Here is a 12,367-nt window from a genome sequence, read left to right as displayed (position 1 = left end):
GAATTTGGGAATCAGAGACAGGTGACCACTGACTTCACTAGCCAGAGAATTTAGCTTACTTGGTAAGCCCCGGGCCAGTGGGAAGCCTTGTCTCTATAAAGAAAAATGTTGTTGACACTGGGGAAAAGACCTCAAAGTGGTCCCCTGGCCTCCTCATATATGCACAGACAGATGTTCATACATATACATATACACATACTCATACACATACACATAGAAACTAAAATCCTACACTTGGTAAAAGCTGAGTGTGGAGACTAAGACAAGTGTTCCTTAGCAGAATAACATTAAATAAAACACAGGTGTCTATGATTTTGAAAGTGCTAGTGGTTGTGACCATCAAATGCTGGGCGCTCTGAATAATATGGACTCATTCAGGTGTTGTTGCCAACAGAGATGAGTATGTGGCTCTAACTGTCTCCCTGGAGTTACTGATTCTGTTGTAAAGACTCAAGCGTGTTAGGAACTGGGCTGGTTCTAGCTGGAGTCAAAGAGAAACTCACTCTTAGACCACGTTCTCTTGTGTGGTAAGCTCTCCTGATAGAAACCCTCTGGCCCTGTATTAAAATAACCCATTCCTGGCACCGGGAACTTTGTATTCAAGTGCCACACAATGCCAGTGCTGGTAGTCAAGCCCATTCTTCATCGAAGTGCATATGAAGAAGTGTTTTTTAAAGTCTACTTGAAAGATCTGACAGGGGCATAAAATAAAAATCCCAGCAAGTTGCTGTGCGAGCTGGTCTTCTAGTTATAGCTCACTGGCAAATTTACTTCAAAGGTTTTACTCATTTAGAAACTATGGTTTCTTTCTTCTTCACTACGGTGAGAGGCCCTCTGCCTTTTTGGAGAGCAAAGTCTGTAAATGGAGTTTCCTCGCCCTGTCCTGCCTGAAGAGAGAGGATGACCATTCTGTCTGTCTATGCTTTACAAGGAGGAGTGGGCTGTGATAAAAAACAAGCGAAGGCTGGAGTTTATGGTAATAATGAAATAAAAGTGAAATTTAAAAAAAATACTACTTTTTAAAAAAGATTTATTTATTTATTTTATATATATGAGTACACTGTAGTTGTCTTCAGACACCAGAAGAAGGTAACTGATCCCTTTACAGATGGTTGTGAGCCACCATGTGGTTGCTCGGAATTGAACTCAGAACCTCTGGAAAAGCAGTCAGTGCTCTTAACTGCTGAGTCATCTCTCCAGTCCAAATAGTGAACTTTTATCAAACACTTTTATTTATTAACCAGCACATTCCATGTTCTCAATCATTTTATACAATATGCTATTATTTATGAAGGTGTGTGTGTGTGTGTGTCTGTCTGTCTGTCTGTGTCTAAAATTGATGCAAGGTTCTGACCTTCATTCCTCTCCCCTTTATTAGTTATGGCACAGGGTCTCCCCAGACCCAGAACCTGCCAATTCTGTCCAGTCTAAGTAAGGAGATTGCCCCAGGGAGTCCCTGCTTCTGCCTCCCAAGTGCTGAGATTTCAAGTGGCTGCCCCACCTGCATGGCTTTTTTGTGGGTTCTGGGGAATCCAAGTTCTTGTCTTTATAACTCACGTGGCAAGCAGTTTTTCCATGGATCCAGCTCTGTGACCCATTTATGAAGTTTTACAGAGGATCAAAACAGATGCAGGGGAACGAGTGGTGACATTTCTTAATGTTACTTGTCATTACTTCCTCAAGCTCACATGAAATGAAGAGAGAAGATGGGTTCCAGTTTCTTGGGGCACTTCAGGTTAGCGAAGATACCGCGGGGAGCTCAGTGGAAGGTCAGGTGAAGGGGAACAAATGAAGCCATGTTCCCAGACTTAATGAACAGAAAAGCCTACCCAAGGACTGGAGGAAGACTCAGCAGTTGAGAGCACTGGCTGCTCTTCCAGAGGACTGGGGTTCTATTCCCAGCATCTACATGGCCGCTCACAAGTGCCTGCAACTCCAGACAGATCCAACCCCCTCTTCAGGTCTTTGCAGACATTAGACACGCACCTGGTACATAGACATACATGTAGGCAAAACACCTATACACATTAAAATAACTAACTAAAAAGTTTTTAATAACCTCAAAATTTCAAGATGAACATGAATGCCCAAGATATGCCTCCCTAGTTGACTTCTGTGTTTCTTTGTTCTCTAGCAGTTTGTTGGAATTACTGAGCATTTTATATGAAATCCATAAGGATGAAACCATTCATGGGGGATGAGACTCGCAAAACTACCCTTGTTATTAACAAAGGCCATTCACTTCTGTTTTCCCTGTGTTGGGAACATCTGTGCTTTCCAGTTTTATGTCCTCAGGCTCAGATTTTATAATCAAATTTGCATAACTCTGATTGAAGAATGGGGACTAATGCGTACTTAAGTCACTCTGCAGAAACTTGGGAAGACCCAGAAAAGAAGACGGCAGACCATTAAAATCACTCATCCACTGAGATTTGCAGGTTCCTAGCCTCCCGTTTAGCCAGCACACTTCTAATATATGCATAAGCATCCTATGTAAACGTTTGAGTAGGAAACCCACTTAAAGAAGACACCTCCTTTTGACAGCTGCTGCACCCACTCACCTCTCTGATCATCAAGGTTCCTTCTCTTGAAATGCTGCCGCCAAAGGTGTCTGCATGCGAAGTTTCCAGCCCATGTGTCCCGACCATCCCTATGTTGTACTGCTCATTGTTCCCCGGAGCGCCGGTAGGTCTGAGATGGGAAAGAACAGTCGTCATGCCAATGTGCCAACGTAGGGAAACCCCACTTCCTGTCCCCACTTCTTATTGCAGTAAATGCATGTGACATAAAAAATTTTGCCACTTATAAATTTGTGTGATTTTTGCAATGACTTTAAGAACATTCTGTATTAATGTGCCTAGACTGGGAGTTTCTATTTCTCCAGCATCTTGAGCTATTTTCCACACTGTTCTCAGCTCAGACTCTGAGAGCTTCCCCATTTCCAAGGAATAATGATGGAGTCAGCAGGGACACACCCCCTGCGCACCATAACCTTCTTGACAAAGGGTACCTTGACCGCCTTTCTACCTGCTGGTTCCTCTTCCTGGCTCTTGTCTGACTCCTTCCTCCTCTAGTTTTATTCCAAGAGATAGACACTTTACCTAAGATACTGCTTCAAGACCTGTCTATGCTCAGTCCCAACAGCCTTTATTCTTTAACATTTCTTATTGCCATTCATAATTCTTTAAGATTTGCATGTGTGTGTGTGTGTGTGTGTGTGTGTGAGAGAGAGAGAGAGAGAGAGAGAGAGAGAGAGAGAGAGAGAGAAAGAGAGAGAGAGAGAGAGATCATGTGGAAAGAATGGAATCTGGGTTTTATCTTAAAGAAAGCCATCTACTTCCTTTGAGGCAAGGTCTCTTTTTGGTCTGGAACTTACCAGTTAGGCAATTAGGCTAGGCTGGCTGGCCAGTGAGCCTCCTGTCTCTGTCATCCCAGAAATGGAATTAAAGGCACGAGTCACCTTGTATGCCATTTTTACATAGGTTCTGAGAACTGAATTCAGATTCTTATGCTTGCAAGCAAGCAGCACTGTATTAACTGAGCCATAGCTTTGGCCCTGAGATGATCAATTCCTTAGCCCACTGTCTCTTCATTCCTTTCTTCTCCTTCGTTAGAACACATACTTGTTTGTCCTTTTGCTTATCACTACACAGCCAGGTCAGAATCGACCTGATTTACCATGTTCTGTGACCAAAGTCTGTGGTATCCTTAGCAAAAGGGTCTTGCCATTAAGTTCTGGTGGGCAATCAAGCAGTGGCAATGGTTTTTGGTGTTTTGTTTGTTTGTTTGTTCTTTTGTTTTGTTTAGATTTTGGGAGGGTTCTCTGATCAACAACTTGAAGGGTATCTCACTCCTGGGCATTTAATTTGGAAACCTGTGGCTTCTGAGAAGAACATTAAAAATGTAGATGCAGTCAATATTCATCACCCTCCTAAAATCTCGTTATTTAGGCTATACTATTGTACATCTAGTCTATGACTGTTCTTCCTGCTATGTTATGTATTTCCCAAGGAGCAAAGATAACCTGAGCATGTGAGGAAATTCACCCAAGAACTAGCAGATCTATGCGGAAAGACATATGGAGAACTTTCAAGGGTCAGGCGACAGAAGAGAGACGTACTATGAGAAGTGTTGACAAGACGCTGTCACCACCACTGTGAGGCACAGATGGAATTTCTCATGTGCCCTGTGCAACTCAGAGAGAGTGCCAGTGCCCGACCAGGGAAAGATCATCACACTTGAGCTTTGCTCCAATGATCAACAATTAAGTGTCCTGTGTCCCTTGCACCCCAACTGTCTGATTTACAAACTTGGAAAGTAGAGAACCTGTGGTTGTAGGAGTTCAAGATTTGGCATTGTATTGTTATAGATTCCTTTCTGCTGTTTTATCAAATGATTATGTTTAAAATAAGTTTAAAAATGGGAAATGGCATCAAGGAATTACTTATCTCTTAGAAGACATTTATTACTTTAGTCCTTTGATTCTTTTTATGTACTTTTAAATTGGTCCCTGATTGCTGGGTGTGGAGGCACATGCCTTTAATTCCAGCACTTTGAAGTAAGAGGCTGATGGTCTCTCAAGAGTTCAAGGTCAGGCTGGTCTACATAACAAGATCTTACCTCAATAAAATAAAATAAAATAAAATAAAATAAAAAGACACCACCAGCTGACGTGCCATGTTGATGAGGGGACAGTGTGATAGGGCTCCACCCCTAGGAGAAGAGCCACAGGCAATGAATGACTACTGAGAGGGAGAGTCAGTATTCCCCAGGGATGAATTGCCTAATTGGTTATCTAATACCAAGTGGTCAGCTGTAAAAACATCATATGTGCAACACTAAATAGACTCTGCAGGCTGCATTTGTACATTTATTCACATATACATTTAGCAAGGGAAAGAATCTATGAATTTAAGAGAGAGTGGGGAGGGGTATGTGGGATGGGTGGCTGGAGGAGAAAATGATGTAATTATATTGTAATTAAAAATAAAATAAATTATCACACGAACAAAAGCTAACCACTACCACCACCAAAACCTGTCTGTAGTGTCTTCAATCTGATGCTAGTCTGAGGATCTAATAAAATATTGATTCCAAGGGCCAATAACTACGCCTGATTAACGCTACCAGGCAGACTGCCAGAACTTTTGCCAAGGTTTAGGGGAGTAGATTGGTGGCAGAGCTCTCCAAGGCCGAGTTTGGTCCCAAGCAGTGGAAAGCTATCCAAATGGAGAAGCAAAATGACGTGAGTGAAAGCAGACTCGCAAGCGCACAGGAAAGCCTGGATTTCAGTTTCTTAAAGGACTCAAAGAACTGACCTGTGTGTGGGGTGAGAATGGATGTGTTTGGGATAAAAGTCAAAGGCCAACTTTCAATGTCACTGTTTCTGTCCCAGAAAGGAGCTGTTGATATTAACCGTGTTCCCAAATGTGGGCAAGCCTTTGTTGTGACCAATTCTGGCATACGAATAGATTGGTAAGTCAAGTAGTTCTTAGAATAAATGCTTCTTCCATCATTTCTTTGGAACTTGATCCTATCTACATTGGTTGTTCCTCTTCTCAAGGGATCTTAAATTTTTGTTTCAGAGAAAATGGCATGAACCCAATAGATTAATACAAAAGTATTGATCAAGGCCTCCAAGGAGGAGGTCACGTGTCCTCCTCTTTGTCCATCAGGCATTCTCGGTACCTACCATGGGCTTAGGCTGGGGACCTCTGCCAGGTTGGCACTGTCAGATCACAGCTCCATTATCACAGAGAGTCTCACTTCTTTTTAAGATCTTGATAATGTTCTGATTCTATCCAAACATTTACATCAGGAAAAGTGTAAATATGGATAAGTTTTCATTAAAAAATTTTTTTTAAAATCCACTTCCAGAAAGGAAAAACCTCCCTATATATTTAGTTCATCTTTTTCCATTTTTGCACCTTTCTCTGTCTCTCTGTCTCTCTCTTCCTTCTTTCCTTTTTTAATTAAAACAATTATCATTCCAGAGCTCCTTTTGTTAATATCCTTTTTCAAATTCTTATAGAGTCACTTCTACCAAGACCAGCTTTTCTGGGTCTGTTTTAAAGGTGAAGATTTGATTTACATGTCAATTATTAGCCATATAGCAGGTATCACCATGCATCCTGTTGCCCACTGCTTGTTAATCTTAGTTAAGTATTTTTAACTATATTCTTTTGTTTGAGTCAAGTTAAATACTTTGACTTCTATGGGACAGAACTATCTCATCTATTATTAACTTTAGACAGTTTCAAGTTAAATTTCACATTATTTTTATCAGCAATATTCTCTATAGATGGAATAAAAAGGCAATCTGTATTTATTCCTTAGTTAATTGGCTTGTAATATGGTAAGCAACTCTTCTTAGCTAGCCCAAGCCAGACCTGCTATATAGGACTGTTCAGTCATAAACATTCTGTGTATATATATATATATATATATATATATACATATATATTAATAATATATATTAGTATATAATAAATATATTATATATTAATATAATATATATATTTAGGTTCTGTGCCTCTTATATTAATTTTTCCTCCCATGCACTATTCTACCACCATGTGTTCAAGGTAATATAATGGCTTTTGATTGCAGAAAATTTCCAAAACTTTTACATATTTCAATCACCTCCCTACACATTTCTTTTCAAAAGGCAGAGTACAGTCAGTCCACTTCTTCACACAGCAGGCCCAAGTCTGCCTGGTTTATTCTTTCTATTCCATGCCCCGTCTCTGGTCTTCCTCTCCTTTGCTAGTCTGTGCCCGTTTCCTTCTTGGGCTCTTCTTAACTGCAGGTCTCTGAGGCTTTGCTCTATTTTGCATAATCTTCCGGCATGCTCTGCTCTATGGTCTTTATTATGACCACCCACTTATCCTGTAATGATAGATAAGTACAGCTAAGCTCTTTCCTCACTCACTTTTTATTCAACTTCCACTGGATTTTTGTGTACCTGGATAGCAGTGGAGGCCATGATCTTCCTCATGTAGCATTTATTGAATGAGGAACTTTAATACCTTTGGTTTATTATGTTAGAAATTCCTCACCATTCTGGGTCCCTTTCTCTCATTCTCTCTTATGTTCAACCTAGGTCCTTCCTATTGTGCTTTGTAACCATATCACAAATCCTTTCTGTTTTTCCTTAAAAGGTGTATCGATGAGGTTGATTTCCTCTCTTTTATGAGTGGCAGTCTTCTTCAACTCCATGGCACAGTGGATTGTGTGGCTTTTTTTCTTCCAACCTTCAGCAGCTCCCTGTCAATCATAGTTAAAAGCTAAAGGTCCTTATCATGGCTTTAAAGGTATTATTGGGCCTTGTCTCTAATGGAATTTTTAAAGCAAGTCCTCCTCTATTTTAACTCTAGTGACATTTAACCTACAGTTGTTTTCTTTGCACACTGCATGATAAAACCCTTGGTGACTTAAGTCTGACCTGCTTTCTAATACTCTTTTCTGTTTTTTGCCTTCGCCTAGATAGTACATCTTTAACCACACGGGATGGTTCAGATAGTCCTCCACTCTGTTTCGCCATGTTCCTCTGAGCATCTCTACCACTTTATAAAACACATGGCTCTTCAAAGATCAGATCTTATCTGTGTTTGTGTCCTCCATATTGTGTGAGGTGTATGCCACTCAAGAGGCATCACAAGATGTTTGGTACATGCATGACTGAATGTTTTAGGGCCAAAGGCTTTTTTTAGTGTCCCTAGTAGAGATTTAATTCAGGTTCACTGTGAAAGCACAAGTCTTTTGTAAATTGATGAGTGATTAGCTATAAATATAAGTAGACAACTAGACAGACAACCAATACCAACTTCTGTCATATCTTTGGTAGCAGATTCACTAGGATATAGCAACATAAATTTTGATAATCCAGTGGTTAGTATAGGAAAGCAAAATAATTCTGTTTTGATAGTCATAGGACTTTATAGCTCAAATAATACATTCTAAGGTATATAAATTTGAAAAATGAGGTTGGTTGTTGCTGGGCAGATGGCTCAGAAATTAAGAATATTTGTAGATTTTTTCAGAGGACTAGGATTTAATTTCCAGGACCCAAATGGTAGCTCACAACTATCTCTACCTCCCATTTCCCGAACCTAAGACCCTCTTCTGATTTCCACCAGTCATGTACACAGTGCACAGACATACATGCAGGCAAAATATTCACACACATAAAATAAAATAAATAAATCTAAAAACTTAAAAATGACATTGAAAGCTTCCAGGAGAGCATGTAAACTATGACCCAAGAATCTGCTTTACACATGTCTGAACCATTCCAGTGCAGTAGACACATGTCTGAACTATTCCAGTGCAGTAGACAGAGGGTGGAAAAGGCACTGGCCTAAGCAACCTCAAAATTCCCAAAGAAAAGCATTCTACCACACACCTAAGTAACCCTTAGCACTTCCTTCCAGACAGAAATACAGTCTGAGAAACTGTCCCAGCCATGAGGAGTCTAAGATGTTGTGACAACTAAATGCACCATGGTCGAACAATGCTAAGCAAACTGGGCCCACCTGAGCAGTCCATGTTGATGCTGTTCAGTAGTTCTAACACATGCAATGCTCACTTCTCCTAGAGACTTTGTGGAGAAGATGACGTGGTAGTTACTGTGAACTTTGTCACCACTTTGTTTTTCCTATAAAATTGCAACTACTCTAAAAAGTGTAATGTTTATCAACAACAACAAAAAAAAGAATGGTAAGAAAAAAGTGTCCAAGGCTCAAACAACAAATATATTACATTAACTATCCATTGTTTTAGAAATCATTTTTCTTAATACAGACCTTGGATAGGAAATCTTATTGCATTAACTACCCCTTGTTCTAGAAATCATTTTTCTTAATATAAAGATTTGCTAGGAAAAATTAGCTATCCAAAATCCTGCAAAGATTGTAAAATAAACCAAATTAAATCAAAACAAACAATAAAATCCCACCATTGATTCAAATGGAAAAAATACGGGAAGCTTCCTGTAATTAGACTACTGGTTTGGAACAACAATTCCCTCTAATTAGATTTGTCAAAGTGCTCCTGGAGGTCCTGATTTAATTCAGCTCAATTCAATTCAATACGTGTGTTTTGGGCACCTGCTTTCCAAAAGGTCCTTGGTTTGGCAAAGAGTAGTGGATAGAAAGGCTGGCCAAGGTATTCTTGCTCAACTACAGCAGTTAGCCTCCATCAGAGCAAAAGAGTGCTACAGATCTACTCCACGGCAGAAAGAGAGTGATATGGTGGGTGCTATTGCTCCAAGGAAAGGATGCACAAGAGAAGGGCACAGTGCTTGTATGGATGTTGAAGTTTCATCATTGGTCTCAGGAATGCAATTGCTTGTAGGGACTGAGAGAAAAAGCATGGTAAGTCATCCCAGAGCATGGAAGGCACAAGAGGGCAGAGGACTTGTAAAGGGGGCACCACAGTAGCAGAGTAGGTGAGCAGGTATGGTATTTTAGTGAGAACGGAAGGAAAGAAAGCTATGTGGCTATCATCATCTAAACAGCATTGTGTAAGACTTTCAAAATGAACTGTGTTAGAAGGACATGGTCACCACCCAGACTTCACATTTTTATTAAAAAATTGTTTTCATTGCTATGCATTTGTGAGTATATGCCACATGTAAAGGGTAACTGTGGAGGCCAGAAGAGAGTGTCAGATCTTGGGAGTTGGAGTTATAGGCTATAGTGAGTCACCTGATGTAGGTAGGCATCAGGCCTGTATTCCATCTTCTGAAAGAGCAATGAAGAGTCTTAATCAACTAAAGCAGTTAGCCTTCATCAGAGCAATCTGATGGAGCTATCTGGTCAACCTACAGCTACTATCCCCATCCTCAAGGATCTCTGCAGTTCAAAGAGGGAGAAGGTGCCAATCCTGACTCAAGATACTACTACATACAAACTTAGGTTCCTGGAGAGATAACAGTGAATGGAGAAGTGGGAGGTAGGGACAGGAAGGATGGCTCTTCACAGCTGGCTGTGCTGTGGGTAGGTGGCCTCCAAAAATATAGACTACAAAAAAACCTATGGAGCTTTCTCTTCATTCTGGGGGGAGAAAGAAGGACAAGAGCGAGGAAGAGTATGACTTGGGGAAATATAGGCAGACATACATAGAGACAAAATATACAAAGATAGGATGGAGAAGATCTGACAAGAGTACATGAAGATGCCGGTGACAGACAAAAGGATAAAGGTCTGGGGAGATGGCTCAGTCAGTACAACATCTGCTGTGAAAGCATGAAGACCAGGTCTGGTGGTGCACACTTAGAATCCTGGGGACTGAGGACGTGGGGACAGGAGGTCCAGTGAGCACCAGACCAATGAGAGAATCGATCTCAAAAGAGTGACATCCAACACTGAAGAATGACATCCAACACTGACTTCTGGCTTCCATCTGGACATGCACATTGCACACATGTCAACATGAACACACGTACATACATACACATACAAAAGAAAAAGGGATCGAACAAAACAGACACTGAAAAGGATGGAGTAAAACACAGTAACACTAGGAATGTCCTTAAATGTTCATTTATCTCCTGATTCTTTGTGTGTGTGTGTGTGTGTGTGTGTGTGTGTGTGTGTGTGTGTATGTCGCGACTAACATGTTGCCATGTGCATTCATTCTTGTTTGTCTTAGAGGTGAAAAGAACAAAGAAAGAGCCATCTGAAGGTCAGTGAGTCCAATCACAACAGGCAGGCAGTGAAAACATACAGGCCTAGAAGTACTATACACACCAGGTGACTGAGTTTATGCAGAGAGATAGTTACAGAACTGTGTCCCAATAGGAACTCAATTCCCCAAAGCCAGTTCTCTTTGCCAGTGACCTATGTGTGATTCGTATCCAGCTAGGGTTTCTCATGCTTCCTGGTCTTCCTTTAAGAAACAGTCTCGATCCAGACATGACATTTGGTACTTGGTATTCCTGAGACAGGAGGCTAGCTCAAGTACAGAAATGCAGGGCAAACTCAGGCACAACCAATATAGATGCTATCTCAGAACAACAACAACAAAAGTTTCTTACATTAGCCTGGGTATGTCACTGACAGCCACGGTCCCATCATGCGTCTCACTCTCTCCATCTTCCTCTTCTTCCTCACTGCTCTCTGACTCCTCGCTGGAGGAAGAGTAATCAGTCACTTTCTTCAGTGGGCGGTTTGTTTCTTCAATCCGGAGTTCTCTTAATTCTTTGGCTAATGCCGTCAGATCCTACAAAAAGAAAAATTTGTAAGCGCATGAAGTGTAGTTACAACCAAAGCTGTATCTCCCAGCCAGTCATTGCTCCAGCTTAAGCAACAAGGAAAAAAAGAAAGAAGCTCTAAAGAGAACCGTGACAAACACAGTTACTGTATGGAACTACAAAAACGATGTTTGTGGTCTGTAGAAGCTAAGAGACGGGAGATGAAATCAATTCGAACTTAAGCTCAAAACCAATAGCTATACTGGGACTGACTATGCATGTGCATATATGTGCATGCCATGCTGTGTGCATGCGCATACATACAAACGTTGCGTTTTCTTTTTATTTTGAGAGGGTGAAATTGGTCACCCTCAGAGTTGAATGGGAAAATAAATGGGATCCAAATTTGTTCCCCAAGTATCCTGGAATTCTTGCCCAAAGCCGTGATGGTGGCCTTTCCTCTCTTGTGAGGGCTACTGGACCAAAAACTAACATCAATCATAGAACAGAGTAGATCGCAAGGTTCATTTGGTATGAAGTCATTCCCCAAAAGACAAGGGTACCACATCAAATGACAGCCCTCCCCAAATCCTAGTGCCCCTGAAATTTAGAGCCACAGAGATGTTAATCAAGAGGAGCAACGAACAAACAAACGAACGAACGAACAAACGAACGAACGAACAAACAAACAGTTCTCTTCCAGAACAGCAGGTGTTTTATCTTTAACTTTTAAATTCCAGTCACCTGGCAGAAGCCCTTACGAGAAATGCTGAGATGAATGTGGAAACACCCAAAGGAAGAGATAATTTTCCGATTTTTTTCCATGAGGGTGATGAAACCTTTTGAGCCTTATGGATGTGATGAGGCGGGGCTTAGTCACCAGGCATAGTGCAAGACAGTGTGCCGAACATCTGACTACCTTTGATGGACATGCTTTCAGAGCAAGGCGGAGGGGGCAGTTCTGCAGAAGCGTGGCTGCTCTACTTTGCATGGGTTAGACTGCCCATGGCACGAAGCATGCAGATGAGGAAAAAGCAATTTGACATTGGTCTTACCATTTCTCCCTATTTAGGGACCCATGTGGGAATCAGAGCATTCGGCAAGAGACAGGGAGTTAGGGAGAAAGAAACTCATTGAAAAATACTAAATCCCACATTTTTTTTCTCAAAAAAA

The 12,367-nt window shown here is 41.0% G+C and overlaps 1 protein-coding gene across 4 annotated transcripts in view; it reads right to left on the bottom strand.

Annotated features, from left to right (window-relative positions):
- Tnik (TRAF2 and NCK interacting kinase) overlaps positions 1-12,367 on the bottom strand; it is a 416,591-nt gene that overhangs the window by 31,542 nt on the left and 372,682 nt on the right. For all 4 annotated transcript variants that reach the window (XM_031376481.1, XM_031376482.1, XM_031376484.1 and 1 more), the window contains 2 exons: positions 11,039-11,223; positions 2,562-2,691 (listed from right to left, as the gene is read on the bottom strand). In XM_031376481.1, the coding sequence (XP_031232341.1) occupies positions 2,562-2,691; positions 11,039-11,223 (315 nt within the window). The remainder of the gene's footprint in view (positions 1-2,561; positions 2,692-11,038; positions 11,224-12,367) is intronic.

The sequence above is a fragment of the Mastomys coucha genome, unplaced genomic scaffold (assembly GCF_008632895.1).
Source record: "Mastomys coucha isolate ucsf_1 unplaced genomic scaffold, UCSF_Mcou_1 pScaffold17, whole genome shotgun sequence".
Lineage (NCBI taxonomy): Eukaryota > Metazoa > Chordata > Mammalia > Rodentia > Muridae > Mastomys > Mastomys coucha.
The sequence above is the reverse complement of the archived record's forward strand: the minus strand, read 5'-3'. Positions and strand labels throughout refer to the sequence as shown.